This window comes from Trachurus japonicus, chromosome 12, assembly GCF_045865225.1.
Source record: "Trachurus japonicus isolate A0001 chromosome 12, Traja_1.0".
Taxonomy (NCBI): domain Eukaryota; kingdom Metazoa; phylum Chordata; class Actinopteri; order Carangiformes; family Carangidae; genus Trachurus; species Trachurus japonicus.
In genome coordinates this window covers 29,067,910-29,085,340 of record NC_140918.1, presented here as the reverse complement: position 1 = coordinate 29,085,340, position 17,431 = coordinate 29,067,910, and the positions used below count along the sequence as shown (strand labels likewise).

Sequence of the window (17,431 nt, the reverse complement as noted above, 5' to 3'; positions counted from 1 at the left end):
AGCAGGGATTGTGGTGGACATAAGGAAAATGTCAAGAATGAGAGAGTGGAGGAGACGACAACTGTTACTTAACACTCAGAAAGTCCCAGGCTCAACTCTTCATCCAGTTCAGAATTGCTGGAGTTGGAGTATTTGTATCCCTGGCTTCTAAAGGGCCCTATGCAGTTTGCTAATGGATGGATGTGTGTGTGGCAGCGTTTGGCACAAGTTACACTCAGAGTGGATCACTTAGTTTGAGGATAATGAAGTGAAGATCGTCCCCTCTGGAGTTACTAGAGGGGGAAATCTTATTCTATAGGACACAGAATTATGAATCTGAACTGATATCCAACATCATAAATGGAGCCCACAACTCTGGATACAGATATCATGTAATGTGTTTGGAATTAATTTGGAATAAGTCTGTTATGTAAGTTGCAAAAAAAAAATTATTGGATCCAGACATAGATGGATCTTCTGTCTTTCAGTCTGCACAGAATGAAAATTAAGATGATTTAAAGGGGACATATTATGGAAATACCACTTTTTGAAGACTCTTTAACAGATTTGGCCCCCAAAATGTGAGAATTGACAAAATAATCTGTAATTTTCAGGCTCCCTAGGTTGAAATCCATGTGGTTTTACGAGCTGTTCCCTCAGTTGTCTTCCAGTGATGTAACTAGGATTCAAATTTGCATACTACCACCCCTACCTGGTACCAGTAGAAGGGGCGGGGCAAGCAGTGGTTCATTTGCATTTAAAGGGACAGGCACTGCAACCAGCCGTTCTGAACAGGGCTGTTTTGAGAGGATGAAAAGAGCTGTGATGTTTGATCCTTGCGGTATTTTGACTTAATCATGTCACAGACATGTCTTTAAGACACCTGGGGACTATTTTAATTTGTGGAAAGGGGGAATAATATGTCTCCTTTAAATCTGGAGCACAGACGAGTTCACTTGTTTTTCTTGTCATATCTTCTTTCTTTTCTGGTGAGAAACAGGTGTATGGACATCTAAAAGTGGATACAAATGTGTTGTTCGGAGTTAACTGAATAATTAATCACTGAGTTGGCTCAACTCTCACTGAGACACACATAAAAGGTGTGTGTGTGTGTGTGTGTTCTTGAAATGACAGATGTAGAGGATTCACAGCTGCAAACCACTTGTCTGTTAATGTTGTTCATACTGTATCCAGGTTTCTGACAGTGCCGTTCCCAGCTGTTCTGTCTGGAGTAAAAACCTGGTTATAGATGAACTCAGATCAGCGGCATACACTCTCCTCGGTTCTGTGATCTTATTAACAGGTAGTCAGTTAACTTGGGTGTTGGACTGCTTCACATGGCCCCTGGATTTCCTGTGGTAATGGAGTGGTGGAGTTGAGCGCCGTGGTGTGACGGTGCAGCAGCACCAGTGACTGACAAACAGCTCCTTCCCATTATAAGGACTCAGGTTCTCTACCCACTCATTAACTCTGCTCCTGCTCGGCCGGAGGAAATCATCGCTGGATATTCAGCAGAGCATTAAACAGCCGAACTGCAGAGGAATTATCACACACACACACAAGGCTGCTGGATCAGCTGGGGCACTCCACCGTGTGTGTGTGTGTGTGTGTGTGTGTGTGTGTCCTCTCTCCTACCACCAATTAGCTTAATTAAAGTGTTTGGACATAATTTATTGACAGCAGGAGACTCAGAGGGGGGAGAGTCAGGCAAAGCCGCTCTCAGATCCGCGTTCAATCACCAAAATCATGACGCAACAAAGATTCTGAAACAATGCTTTGAGATGTGGGACAGAACCGACAATCAGTGTCAAAAGCAACTCAGAGGAGCTGGTACTTCTGAGTAAGAGTCATTACGTTTTACGATCAAACTTTTTCAAAGAGAGGGAATTAAAAGTGTAAAAAAAACTTTAAAAAAACGTGATTAAAAGGGATAGAGGAGCAGGATGGAAGGAATCAGACTGAATTCTCTAAATGGAACAAATGATTCAATTTTACACAGACAGAAACAGCATTAGCATCTCAGACCCAGCGACAGCTGAGACGTCCCGCCTCAGCTTAACAAGCATCCTGAGTGCATGTTTATTATAGTGACCGTGACAACAAAGGTCATCTAACTTTAAAAGAGTGCTTATTTTACGGACCCATTTCATCCCCAGGGAACCTTTGGCTCTTTTGCCTTGTTAGTATGGTAATGTCCAGGGATTTGGGATTTATTGGAGAAGGTACTAATTAGCACGATAGCAACGCTAACAGGGATACAGTTACCAATGGAACCTGCTATACACCTTCTGACTGATGACTCCCAGCTCTCCCTCGAGGGAAAAACAGGTCAAATCTGGTTGGCAAGTCCACAGAAACCTCCCCAAGACATCTCAAAAACTCACTGGCTTCAAAACGTCTTGGACATTGCATATCAGGAACTTTCAACAGCGAGGATAAACAATGCTAAAGCAAAAATATCTGACCTAACAGAACTTTTATTGAACTAGCACACTGCTGGGTGGTAAAGTGGGGAGCGGGTGGGGGAGGGGGGAATTCTGGGGTTAAAATGTTCAATATAAAAAGTGGAATATAATTTGAATAGATCTGTTGCATTTGAAATTCTAAAAAAAGGTAAAAATAAAAAAGAGTGCTTATTTTTTTCCATTAATAGTGATATAACCAAAGAGTCTTACCAACAAACCAAAATAGGACCGTTCTAAACGCCTTACAGCAGGTTACATCCTGTTAGCGTGATAACTAAGGTGTAGTGCCGATCAGAGGTAATGGATAAAAAAACAGACCAGTGTGGACATTGAGGTTGGAAGAGCTCAGTAGAACCAGAACCTGATCAGGTTGATGGTTAAAGTTAATCAGAGAAAACCAAAGGAAAGTTTTCTGAACTGAATGCACTTGTACGTTCAGGTTGAGCTTTATCACGCTGTTGTTTTATGCAATTTATTATTGTGTTTTACTGAAAACCATGCAGCAGCCTTGATCTGTCAGGATCGTTTTAAGGGAACCTGAAGCAGCATTGATTCTATAATTCACAACAGTCCCCTAAAAAACCAACAGTCAACCACAAGATGAAGAGATGGAACCTGGTACAGTCACATCAAGCCAGAATCAGAGCAGCCAAACCTGATCATCCTGGAGCCTAGGAGTCTGATTGGCCACAGCAGCGTTAGCAGGCAAATGATCAGTAAAACCTGCTGAATCCTGGTTAAAGTCACTTGACCATCCAGTCAGACCTGCTCACAATAACTATGTTGAAACAGATGAGCACAAACGTGGCTGAACTTGAATAGTGTAGCATTCAAATACAAAAAAAAGAGAAACCATTGTGGGTGAAGCTGAAGGTGAAATCCACTAAAAAGCACTACAACTTACAGCAGAGCGCTTAAGTCCAGTGAAATCCTTTTTAAACCCAGTCAAACCAACATGATCAGACCAGCAGAAGTCAGGTGAAAACCCAATAAAGCCCCAACGAAACACTCAAAAACCAAATCAAATCCAGTAAAAAGCTGCCATAAGCCAGTCAGACTAACAGCTTTTCAGCCCGGCATCCTCTCCAGTCATTCTAAGCACTGAGGGATCCTGGAGGTAAAAGAGCAGCAGAGTAACACACTGACTACAGACCAGCCCCGAGCTCATCACCAGACCTGCTGAAGCCCAGTCAAATCCATTTAAACCAGTCTAACCCAGCAGACCACACCGTGACCACACACACACACACACATAACCTGGGGGGGAAAAAAACCCCTGCTGGACCCGGTCAGACCCGAATCATCCCGGGTCTGCACAGCAAGCAGGAGGAGAAGAGAAGAGGAGGGGAGGGGAGGTGGGGGATTCAACAAATGTGTCAATTCTCGTTTGGTCTGCGGCAACCAGCAACACACACACACACACACACACACACACACACACACACACACACACACAGTCTCAGTCTCTTCCTCTCTCACTCACACACACACACACACACATACACATACACACTGCAGGGCGCAGGCAGGAATCACGCATATCCAATATTCCTCTTTTTTTCCCCCCCACTCACCGGTCGCTGTGGTGTGAGCAGCCAGCAGCCAGCAGAGCAGCAGCAGCAGCAGGTAGAGTCTTCCTCCTCCAGTCTTCCTCCTCCTCAGCACCAGCGCCTCCCAACCATCACCAATACATCCAACCCAAGCCAGCTCCATGCTGCCCCGCTCCAGTCCCAATGCGCCCGAGAAGCCACAGGGACGCGCGCACACACCCGCAAATCCTGCTGATGCCTGGTCTCTGATGGGAAAAAAAAAAAAAAACCTCCACAGAATCCCAAGTGTTAACTGGGGGAAAAAAATAAAAAATAAAATACGAGTGGTGAGTCAGGAGGACGGTGAGGTGGAACAACCTCTACTCTCTCCAAAAAACAAAAAAACCAACCACCCTGATGATCCCGGTCGGGCTCGGATCCCAAAGAGGGAAAAAAAAGAAAAGGAAAAGCCCCAAAAACACACACACAAACGCGCGTGCGGTTATTTCCCTCTTTTTACAGATGCCAGATAAGTTCCAGTAACTACGAGGGCAGAGTCTCCATCACTCTTGCGCGGTGCGGCTGATTCCCATTCATACATACATGCGGAGGAGAGTTTAAAAAATCCACGCTGCTTTCCACGGAGGTCTGCTCAGTCTGTCGGGGAGGACGGATGGAGAGGGCTGAGAGAGGAGGAGGAGGAGGAGGAGGGGGAGGAGGCACACAGTCGAACCCTCTCTCTCTCTCTTTCTCTCTCTCTCTATACAGCTGGGGAGAGAGAGGGTAGAGACACCTTGGTGGAGTATGGAGCCATTGATCTAAATGGGCTGGAGGTAAAGCCCGGAGAGCAGCGGTGTGCTGGAGAAGCTGGAGCCCGGCGGAGGGAGGCGCAGAAGCGGGGAAGAGATTAGCTGAACTCTCCTGCCCTCTCTGGTCGCACCGGGAACTTTAACACTCCGCACAGCTGGTGGTATGGGGTGGTGGGGTATCCTCATCAGATCAACAAGCCACATCTATGAAGGACAAACAGAATATTATTAATACTTTAAGTCCTTTTTCAGTAATATAGCATATTGTTTAATGGGATTTGCGTATATTGGCCTTTACCTAATATATTGTTAAAGACAGCAGTAGTTTGGTGGATGGATGAATAAAATCTTTTAGCTGCTACATATATACATGACTATACATCAGTGTTTTTCAACCTTGGGGTCGGGACCCCACGTGGGGTCGCCTGGAATTCAAAGGGGGTCGCTTGAAATGTCTAATTGAATAAAAAAAAATTGTGATAATCGCCAGAAATTTGGGATGTCAAAATAGGGTCTCAAGCCAAAAAAGGTTAGGAACCACTGCTATACATGGTCCATAATGATCAGCAAAATAATTCACTAAATAACTTATTTCTGTTTTCTTTGTTAAAAAGACGAATTATTGCAGAGTTGTTGTTTTACGGGTCAAAATGATCTGCTTTTAATATCACTGTTACAGTTATTTTAGGTTTTTCTTACTTCTCATTATGACAATTTGGAAACATTTACTAACACAACTCGTAATTATTACCAGATATGACCTATAACACTGCAGATCTAGTTATGTTTAGAGGCATTTTTAAATAAAACTAATTATCCAAGTGTGTTTTATTTTAGTTCATTAATGAGGGTGTAATGAGGCTTCTTATTTGTTCAGACGGCATGTCATGCATGGACATGAAGTGAACCCAAAAAAAGCACGATTCAGTAAAATGTTCTCAACAACTTAATGCACAAGATGAGTGGAATCCAACATGGCCATCCAAAACAGGCAATCAATAGCTCACCAGAGCAAAGGTATCCAAAACAACAAGCCGCAGACACAGATACAAACAAGGCAATTAGTCAAAGTACAAAGACACTGGGGACATCATTGAAGGACATGGACGATCTGGCCAGAAACACAGACATGGGGAGGTATAAATACAGACAGAAACACAGACATGGGGAGGTATAAATACAGACAGAGGAGGGAGAGACGATTGGACACAGGTGAAACACATTAGGGCGGGGACAGGTAATCAACACCAGGAAGTAGATGCCTAATAAAACATGAAAACACTTTCAAAATAAAAGAGGAAGCGACACACAACACTGGGAAAGACACAGAAACCTGCTCTAGTACAGAAACTTGACAAACGCATGACAGAATGAAGCTCAAAAACATCAAGTATATAAAGTATATTGACTATTTAGTATATTTGTTTGTCCCTTTCTTGTTAAAATAATTTGTTTATATTGGTATTACATCTTATTTCTTTAGTGTCATAGTTTGGACACTTAACTATACATTTATTTAAAATTGTTAACAGTCAAATTTCGTGCAACAGTGGCTGGCAAACAAAAACTGAAATTGAAACTGAAATTTCATATTCAACTATAAATGGTTATAACAAACCAATGGATATCAATAAAGCATAAAGACAACTAACGAAACACATACATTTGCCTTTAGGTTATTTTACAGGTGTTTTGTCATTTGTGACACCTTCACAAGAGAGATAAAGTTTCTGCACAGTATAACTAAGATTTTTTTCTTGTAAATACATACGATAAGAGAGATGATTATAAGTAAAGTTATCAGACTGTTAAACGAAAGCAAGTTTTGAAACATACACAGCTCATAAATCTGGGAAACTCAGGTTGGAACTTGATGAAAAAAATTATATAGGCTATTTGAGTTGAAAATCTTTGCTGAAGACCTTAAAATTGTTGAGAAGAAACTGAATTGACAAAATAACAGTTGTTAACTTAGGAACCAAAAACTGAAATCATAGGCTGATCCAACCTGTGTGAATCCACATGCCTGTATCCAGCTGCATGGTGGTGGGCCGAGAGCACAGGTCCCACCAATGGATTCAGCGGAAACTGCAGAGAGCACACAGGTCCTTTACTGAATTCTAATGGAAGAGAAGTGGTGAAGGCCTTCTCACCTTCATATCAATAAAAATGTCAGATATTAAACCTTTTTCCAAACTGAAGAGACTGGTGTTTCATCATGAAAATGAAACTAAGAGTGGAGCATGAAGCCACTTTGACCTTTTGGGGTCATTCAGGCTGTGAATCTCACAGGAAGGACAAGACAGGATTCATATAGGCTATTCATGGAGCAGAGACTGATGGAATATATCATCAAGGTAAAATATACCCCCCCCCCACCACCACCTGTCACACAAACACTCAGTACTGTGTAATTCCTTCCAGCCTGAGTGGCCACAGGTAGGACAGCTGCCCAGCACCTGTCAAACATTGTAGATGCATTCCTCAAGTCTTCTAAACTGATATTCCTCATTGGTTTTCTGCATAAATTTGAATATATCTGTGCCACTACTCACTGAGCCACTTAATTTTAATCAGCAAATGTTTTCCAGGAAAATCAACAGACCAGGAGCTCAGTGATGTGGGGATGCAAGAGTGGGCCTGACACTTCTTCATCATGTTGGGTATTGGTTCAAATTTTATAGAAGAAGATTGTTCCCTCCGGTGACACTAACAAATGCAGGTGTTTAGTGAAAGAGCGTGGTGCCATTGCTGTCAGCCTCTCTTGGTTTGGATTCCTTCAGTGTCAGAATCGACTACAGTTTTACTCGGTCTTGTCTCAGTCTCGGTCAAGCTGGACTTTTGTTTTTCTCAAGACCAGTCAAGACCACAGCTGCAGTGACATTTTTTAAAACCACAAATGTCTCTCTGTCACTCACTCACTTCGGTTAATGTAATGTAACTCAACAACGTAAAGATAATGTAAATTATTCTACAAAAGAGTATGCTTGTGTAACCATCTGAAAAACTTTGTCTCAATTAAATATGGTACAGATTTTATATACAATTATTGTATGTAGGAAAAATGTAAATATCAAGCCACATGATTATTATGAGTATTGGCGCTGAATACAGTAATGGTCTGGCATTGGTTGGGTCTCGGCCTTGGACTTGGTCTCACCCGACCTTGGACTTGATCTTGACTCAGTTTTGGGTTAGGTGGTCTTGACTACAACACTAGTGTTAGTGGGTTAGAGGGTTTAACCTGGAGGTGTGCTATTCTCAACAAACAGACTGATTATAATAACCAGTAGAAAACACTAAATAAAGATGTTTCACGTTTAAAGTCAGTGAGTCACTGAGACATCGGCAAGTTGGGTGTTGAACCTGCTGTAAACTTATGTTGAGAACTTATGCGCAGCATTTTTTCTTTTTTTTCCTTTTTTTTTACCAGCAGCTGCATTATCCATAGAGATGTCCTCCACTCAATGACAAACACACCAAGTCATTAAAACCACAAAAAACACTGGCTAAAGGATGTAGTTCTGGTTACGCATTTGCATGCGTCTCTGCTCCGCCGATCTCAAAACAGCTTGCACCGACAATTAAAGGTAATGAACCTACTAGGGATTATGGCAATAGGCGACTTTGCCAAAATGTTGAAATATCCCTTTGAGATATCTACATGAATAACTATATCAGTGATGCATCAATGGTCTTCAGGAGCTAGGAACAGAGAGTGCTTACATTTTTATAATAACTTTTAAACTAAATGCAATGGAGGTTTTCATCTTAATTATAACAAATGGACAGGGGGATTAGAATCAGTAAATGTATGAAGAAAAAAACGTTCACTTTAAAAATCATCAGTGGTCAACACTTTTACATGAATATGTAAAAGTTACATATAACTTTTATATTTTTTCCCCTTCAGCTGAAGTTGATCTCATAATTACTGTAAACACTAATCTAAATTCAAGTGTGGTATCTACCTGCACTTAACTAACTTTTTCTAGAAGAATAACACTGTGTAGCCTTTAGTTCAACTTCTGACTGTATATACTACATATACAGTACTACATACACACATGTAGAAGCATGCATCCGTACACACACACACATCCAGAAGAAGACAACAAACCTGTGACAAGGCAACACAGATACACACACACTGTTTGTGTGTGTTTCTACTGTGACTCTCAGTCAGATCAGTTGATAACAAACCTCACACGCAATTACCTAATTACTGATTATCAGACTGTGAAGTCACAGCAGACAAAACACTGCAGTGCTGCCTGTGCTGTGTGTATGGATGTGTGTGTGTGTGTGTGTGTGTGTGTGTCCCTGCATGGGTGTGTGTGTGTGAGAGAGAACGAGAGAGAGGGAGAAGGCGACCCTGTCTAACAAAGCCTTCTTTATTCTGCACTGAAAACCGCCCAATAGGAGCCAATTAGAACACAATACAGCTGATAGCATGTATTTAACAGGCTGCTGCTGGACTCTCCCTCCTCCTCCTCCTCCTCCTCTTCCTCTGGCAGCAGTGTTGGAGGTCTGAGTCTTTAGCGAGGCTGAGTGTGTCAGGAAAGGCTCCCCCTCTTCTACAGAGGACTAATTGTCTTGTCTGGTTGATAATGTACGGCTGTTCATCAGAATGACCTCTTCATTCTAACAGCGCGTTGGGACCAGTAGCACCTGGATGTATCAGCCACACCTACAAGAGAACATTTCCATTTCATGTATTTTCTTTCTGTCTTATTGTGTCTTCCTCGCTCTCACCTTCTCTCTGCTTTTATCACAAAGATCAAAAAACACCGCACTGCAGGACAGCGTGTGTGTGTACGTGTGTGTGCGCGCGCTCCTCTATGAACGGATATTAATGTCAGACGGGAAATTAAAAACCAGCTTTGTGTGTGTGTGTGTGTGTGTGTTGGTCTCTCTCTCTTTCATGGAGGGGCTCAGGGATTTCTTGTGACATCACTGGGTAGAAAGTTGATGTGACTTGTCTCAGTGTCTTTTATTTTAGTGCTTTATGAATAAAGTTTAATAACATTCAATTTCAGAGTGTTTCACCACAGAGCAGACAGAGGTTGAGGACAAGGAGACACTGATCTCCAGTTTTACATTGAGCATGAAGAAACACGCTGAGTCTCATCCAGGTGAGTGTGTCCTTGTACAACACACATGGTTTTGCTTGTGATGCAACCAGCCAACATTCTCAATAAACCTGTGACAGGTGACCCTTAATCCACTTGAAATGGTGTTTCAGTTTGCAGCCAGTTCATATGGCCACAAGGAGGTGGAGTTTAAGTTCCATTCAGTCAAACTACCAGGTTGTAAGATTTAAAGGGGAATTGCTGTCTTTTACAACCTGGCCCTTATTTCCAGCATAAAATGTTATCATTTACTCGCCCCGATAACTTTGGTGTCATTACAAGTTGTTCCAACGAAATAAGCTCCAGCCGAGAGCCGGGCAGCGGAATGCAGCCTCTAAATAACATATCATCTAGGTCAGAGGTTAGTAGTCAACCTACAGACCCCGGATGTTGATAATAGCTAACCCCGGAGTCAGAGGGGAATAGCACTAAATGAGTGAGTTTTGTGGCAGATAATGTGTTATTTAGAGGCTGCATTCGGCTGGATCCAATTTCGTCAGAACGACTTGTAATGACACCAAAGTTATCTGGGTGAGTAAATGATCAGATTGTAAAAAACGGCAATTCCCCTTTAACACATGAGGGGTAGATATCAGTAAATCAGGATCAGGAATACAAACTCATCATTTGTAGGCTATTTCAGTGTCTAGGTTTAAAGCTTTATTTAACCAGGTGAAACCCATAGAGATCAAAATCTCTTTTACAATGGTAATCTGGCCAAGAAAACAGCATAAAAATAATAATTAAAAAAAAACATTATATAAAAATAAAAATATAAAAAGATTTAGACATTACAGCATTTAAACACTATGTGCAAATAATTTACAAGATAGAAATTTAAACATTATATAAATTTAAAGGGATAGTTCAACATTTTAGCAAATTGGCCCATTCCCATAATCCCTATTGTTGGTGCAAGCTATTTTTAGAACAGCGGAGCAGAGCCGCGAGCTCAGAGCTACACTACGGTGGCTAATGGAATTTCTTATCAAATACACAATCCAACAACTCCAAAACGCTCTGGTGGACAAGTTGTGACCTGCACATTCACCACGCTATGAGATAATAACGGAACGTTACCAGACAGAGTTGTTTTCAATGCAAATGCAGAGACTGCTTGCCAAAAAACTGTTCCCGATGGAAACACGCATTAGCGGTTTTGCATGAATTTACCTCAAAAACAACTCTGTCTCGTAACGTTAAGACTATAGGGATTATGCATGATTAGTGCAGCAGTTGTGATTTGTAATAACAACTTAAAAACACCGGCATTATGTTGTCTGTCAGTTAAAACAGAGTGAAAAGCCTTGTGTGGGCATCATGCTCTTTTGCCCAACTCAGTATGTACAGTACACAAGGTAAAGACCACGAGAATGGAACGCATAATGACTTTTGGCTACAGGTGTTTACACAGTTCTCTGGTGTCAGTAAATAATCTCTCATTAAACATGGATAAAAAGAGGGTAAACAACACACAATAACTCATCAAGAGAGCCCACACAAGACTGTACTTTCTGAGGAAGGTGAAGAAGTTTGATACGTCAACCAAAACCCTCAGCAACTTCTACAGAAACAGAGTGGAAAGTGTCATCGCCAGTTCCATCACAGTGTGACTCAGGAGCTACAGTATATTACATGACAGGATGGCTCTCCAGTGTGTAATAAAAAACCAGCCCTCCCCTCTCTACAGGACGTTTACAACAGCAGGGTCATCAGGACGGCCCGCAACATCACCAAGGACAACATACACCCTGCTCACACTGCCTCCCTCAGGGAGATGCTCCAGGAGCTGACTACAAGCCATTAGACTCCTGAACCACACAAACTCCAAACACACTGTCCATGCAGCCTCACACATTTACTGACTGCACACACACTCATGCACACACACTGTGCACTTTATCTCTCAATTCAGGTTTATGATTGTTTTTAGTTCAGTGTCTTCTTAGTCTATTTTATTTATCTCTTTATCCTATTTTATCTATCTTTTGTAATGTGAAGGGAAGCATGCAAGAACACATTTCACTGCATGGTTTTTAACCTTTGTTTACTGACAAAAAAAACGTCTTGAATACACAGTAAGCAGTGACTGTAAAGAATTGTTTTAAAGCAACATTGCGTTGTTTCAGCTCAGTGCTTCCACCATCTGGTTGAGAAGCGCTATCGTCTGGGGGGAAAAACTAAACTAAACGAAAACGAAACTTATCAGCCAGCGCATCCAGCGTTTATTCCCATTAATAAACGACAGTATTTTATATGTTTGCAAGGAGACTGTGTGGCGGGTGGAGGGGGGTGGAGGGGGGAGCGGCAGTGGCAGCGGCGACGACAACGACCGGAGGGGAACCGTAAGTTTCGCTTTTACCCACCACGTCTCTCTCTCGATGCAGAGGGGAGGAGGGGCAGTGTTTCGTACCCGTGCAGAGAAGTTACATAGTGCAGTTTCAGCCGACGTGACCCGGCTCAGGCTGCAGCGGCAGCACCATTCATCCTATTAACCATTTTTCTACCATTGCAATGAGTCTGGAAACATTATTTTAAGGCCGAAAAACTCTGCAAACTTTGCAGTTAGGGGCATTCTACTTACTAAGACTGATCAGATATCAGACTTCTAGTCAATCCATATTGAAGCCACACTTTTTAAAAACACATTTTTCTAAAAAATTGATGTTTCTAAATCTCATTTGTATTGTTTATGCGGTTCGATCGATACTGTCTGATACAGGAGATTCCTGTTCCATCCCATTCATACTTTAATAATATGAAAAAAAAAAAAAGGATAAATAGTCGGTGGTGGAGGTGAGAGGAGACCGGCTGCCTTGGGAGCCAGGAGCAGCTTAAGCTCTGGCAGAGATCTGGCTGAACACCAGAGACGGCACACCGGAGCCCAGCAGCAGCAGCAGCAGCAGCAGCACTACTGAACAACACTCAACTATCCAGCATCAGAGCAGAGCTCTAACCAGGCTTATGTGGATGGCTGATTGCAGTCAGGTCTATGGCAGAGGGAGAGTGAAGTCAGCCACGCCTCCTGCCACACACACTGCAGGGAAAAGTGAGGTGAGGCAAGGCCAATAAGGCAGTTCTTTTTTTTTATTGTGCAAAAACAAACAATACAAGACAGCAACAAGTGTGAAAATAACACATGACACAGAGACAATTAAGACATTTTTAACATAAAAAGTGTGTCAACAGTCAACACATACAACAGAAAAAACACGTGACCTGTGTTTGCTGATGTTGTTTTATGACAATAAAACAATATATCTCAATATATTTGGTAACTTGTAATAAATTTGATTGTTGGCAGGTGTTGTGTGTGTGTGTGTGTGTGTGTGTGTGTGTGCTTGTGTGCGAGAGTGTGTAGGGGGGAAATTAGTGATGTAATTGTATTCATTATGCAAAATATTATTGTAATTTGGATTTATATGCAAGTTTTAACATGGACCCCAGGAAGAGTAGCTGTGGCAGGGGTAACAGCTGATGGGGATTCAAATAAACAAAACCATGCTGTGACAGAACTGGGTCAGGATAACACTGGATAACAATACTGATAGGTAATACTACCACAACTAATTGTAACACGGTAATAATAATAATACAATATCAAAGAAAAAGAAAAAACATACATATATACTTACATACACATAGTATGATCAAAAGAAGAAAAAGGAAAAGATGTACATTCACATTATGTACATTCATTTTTGAGGCCAGCACCTTTTTATTGGATGTGCACAACTTTTCTACTTCTTGATCAAAAGAAGAAAAAATAAATATTAGAAAAATAAATATATTAAAAAGAAGGGGGAAAAAAAGACAAAAACAAAGAAAAGGGGTGAGGGGGGTTAAGAAGTATCATGAAATGGGTGGAACGATGCACCAGGCAATTCAAAGTGCTTTACAGAGGCATAGAAACACATTAAAATCATGTACAATAAGAATACATTCAAAAGAAAAAGAGAGAAATAAGCCAGTAAATGAAGGTTTAAAAGACAGAACAGTCGGCCTTGGCCAACATCAGTGGAGAGCAATCAGCTTAGATGAATCTCTAAAGACCAGTGCTTTCACATCACACATCATGGAGACCCTCAAGCAGCTGCCTCTCCACCTTTCTGAGGCCACATGCAGGTTGAACATGCACTAGACCCCCGACAGCTTCTTTGACCCTGTTTATACGCTCCACTGGCCCCACTCTGACATGGAAGACCCAGGTGGTTACATGAGGATTATGTTCTTTGATTTCTTGAGTGCATTTAACACCGTTCAACCCCCCACCCATTTTTGAAGACAAGCTCAAAGGGATGGGGTTGGATCCCTGCTTCAGGTCCTGGATTGTAGGTCGCCTGCCAAGACCACCACACTGCCTGTCTGTCTGTCTGGAAAAAATACAAATATCAAAAAGGAAACCGATTACTGCATCAACCACACAATAAACAGTGATTAACAACGTGCTTCATTCATTTAATGATTAGAATTCATCAGCTGACTGGTCCAAAAAAAATACTGGAGATGAAATGACGGTTGGTGATGCATCAAGGCTCACACTCCCTGGGCACAAAAAATGAACAAGCTTAAAGACAAAATCTCAAACCAGAGTGAAGAATTCTGCAAGAAGTGGTGGGAAAAACCCAACAAGCAAGAGGTCACAGAAAAACCACTGAAGATAAGAGCACTACCCAAACAACACGAAATTATCTGGCATAGGAGTGGAGTCAAGAATAGAGTGATATGGCGGAGTGATGAGCAGGAGATTGGAGCCAGATGTGTCACTCCTGCAGGAGATAGAACAGAAAAGCAGCAGAATTATCACAGAATCACCACTTTGCAGGTTTTGCCTCCATCAAACGACCGAGTCACCGGAAAATAGTTGCAACATCCTCTTTCTGTGTTACAGAATTGAATAAGACCCGTAACATGGTGATAGAGTATGAGTGTGTGTTGGCGTGATTAGGTGAAGCAGCATTCAGTTATTATGTTCCTCATCTGTGGAACAATCTCCATGCACAAACTGCCAAATCAGGGTTGAAAATGTTATTTGCTACAGCTTTTAAAATTCAACACATCATTTCTAATGATTTTAATCCTCCTAATTGCTATTATTGTCTTTGACTGTCTTATTTCTTTCTTTCCCTTTTAAATGTATTTGTCTGTTTTTGATTTGAATGTATTTCTATGCCTCTGTAAAGCACTTTGAATTGATGAATTGTGCTATACAATTATTATTTTTTTGCCTTGACTAGCGGATTAAATAATGTGCACATGTCTGATTTTAGATTTTTTTTTTTTTTTTTTAGCTCTGGATACTTTTTCACATAGCACTGCATGTCTTAAGAAAAAAAAGAGATACTTTTTTTAATCCTTTGCAGGAAATGCCATTGTTACCACAGCAGCACCAAACAAAATACCACATGCAAGCAACATGGAATACACAATCACAACATATTGCACAACTTGTTAAAGTATGAATAAGTAGATAAAAGTAGCAAGATCTAAAAAAAAAAAAAAAAACTTCACTTCACTCCTCAGCTCATCTTTACAATAACATTTGTGTGTATAGTATACTTTATATTTTATACATTTTTATTCTATACTGAGCCAATTTTCACACATGCTGTATACTGAATGACAACGAAGTCCGTCTAAAGTCTAAAGTCAATGCACCTTTTCATCGTAAGTGGGACCAGATACAATAAAACACTCTGAAATACGATATATGACAGAATACCAGAGTAAAGCCCATGCAGGCAGACACACAGACACATGGGCGTGGTAGTGGGGGGAAAAGTGGACCTGACTACCCAGGGCCCGAGTAGAGAGAGGGGCCCATGAAAATCCTGATTTTTTTTTTTTTTTTTGTGATGTTTTTATTTCGAATGAATTGGGCCCTCCAATTAATTGGTGTCATAATTTATTTCAAATATATTGATAACATCAAATGAGAGAATGAACTTAATGTCACAGTTCTCCCAACATATTAGACATTCTGGGGCCCCCCTCTTGGAGATGCAAAATGGTTTAGTCCGCCCAACAGCGACCGGCAACAAGTGTAAGGTCAGACAGTGCGCCCAGATCAGAGACCTGTGTGCAGGACATCATGCTGCCCAAAAAACATACATCGGGCTATCAGAAAAAGAAAGAGAGGAAACAAAAAGAAAGACGGCAGAACGAGGGGAGGCAGCTGCTGACTGCTTTCTTTCCCAAAGGTGAACCAAGTTAGCTTGTCATGCAAAGTCCAATTAAAGTTAACATAGTCCACTCCAGACAGCTGCTGCTTATATTTGTATGCTCACGTGAAGTCTTTAGCTTAGCTAGCTGCCAACCAGGCTGCTTGCGGCTGTAAGTATAAAGACAATTACAGGCCAGCTAACGTTAGTTGTCAATATTAACCAGTTTCAGAAACAGAGAGTGGCGCAGCCGCAGCAGCTGGAGCAGCAGAAGCAGCAGAAGCAGCAGTGGTCAGTCCTGGCAGCTCTAATGAAGATGAGATTAGAGATGAGCAAAGACAAGGTGAGATCGTTGTTCAAGTATTCAAAGGCGAGCTCCCCCCTCCGACCCCCCCCTTACGTTGGTATATTGGTTCGCGAGGTGGAGAGAGAGAAAGAGAGAGAGTGGTGCTGACTGGTAGAATTGCTTTCTAAATATGAGTTGTTTACCTGAAGTTTAAAGTAAGTTAGCCTTTTGGTTCAGTGTGTGTGCTATAGCATTTTGTCTACTAACACAGCAGAGCTGAAAGTGAAACTCCGTGCTGAGATTTAATGAATGATCCATCTAGCAATATTGCTGCTGCATATATCAACATGTAAATAACATACCAATATCACTGTAGGCTCAAGTGCACACTAGTAATATATTAATTGAGCAATAACGCAATTTATTATTTTTGTCTGGTTAAAAGCCTTAGCATTGCGGTGCAGTGCTGTGCTTAAAAGCTATTGTCAATGTTCAATAAATTCATGATGTTACCAAAGCCAATGAATAATCATGTTAAATAACTGTGATCTCACTATCAATCAAAAATGATTGTGATTCTGATTTTTGCCACAGATAGATAGATAGAGAGAGAAAGAGATGTACAGTTGTCTCTTGTTCTCCTGTTCAAGAATGAATGTTTTACATCAAAATTTGCACGAGTGTCATGGATCAAAATGTTAGTACACAAACCAGATGTAGCCTAATGTTTTAGGTATTTGAGCACAAGTAGGCCAAATGCATCAATTCAGAACCACTCATCAATATAATCTGATCTGATTGTAGTTGATTGTAGTAGATTGTATAAATACACCCCCCCCCCTTTTTTTTTTCTCTCACGCGCCTCGCGGGCATGGATAGGGGCCCACTGACATTGAGAGTGTACAGGGCCCAGAATTTGGTGCTACACCCCTGCACAGACACATGATCTACACAAAGACTCCATTTATTCCAAAGGGATTTTGGGTGAGATCCTGAACTGAGGGGTTTTCTGTGAAGCTCATACAGTCCACATCAAAGTGCATATCACAACACATTACTGTCCACACTGT

General features: G+C 41.4%; 1 protein-coding gene across 2 annotated transcripts in view; it reads right to left on the bottom strand.

The window, feature by feature from the left end:
* Positions 1-4,206, bottom strand: part of dcc (DCC netrin 1 receptor) — a 346,433-nt gene extending 342,227 nt beyond the window's left edge. Inside the window, exon 1 of one of the 2 annotated variants that reach the window (XM_085794193.1) lies at positions 4,019-4,206. In XM_085794193.1, the coding sequence (XP_085650319.1) occupies positions 4,019-4,157 (139 nt within the window). In that variant the 5' untranslated portion in view covers positions 4,158-4,206. The remainder of the gene's footprint in view (positions 1-4,018) is intronic. The other variant, XM_085794194.1, reaches the window with a different exon arrangement.
* Between the last annotated feature and the right edge of the window lie 13,225 nt (positions 4,207-17,431).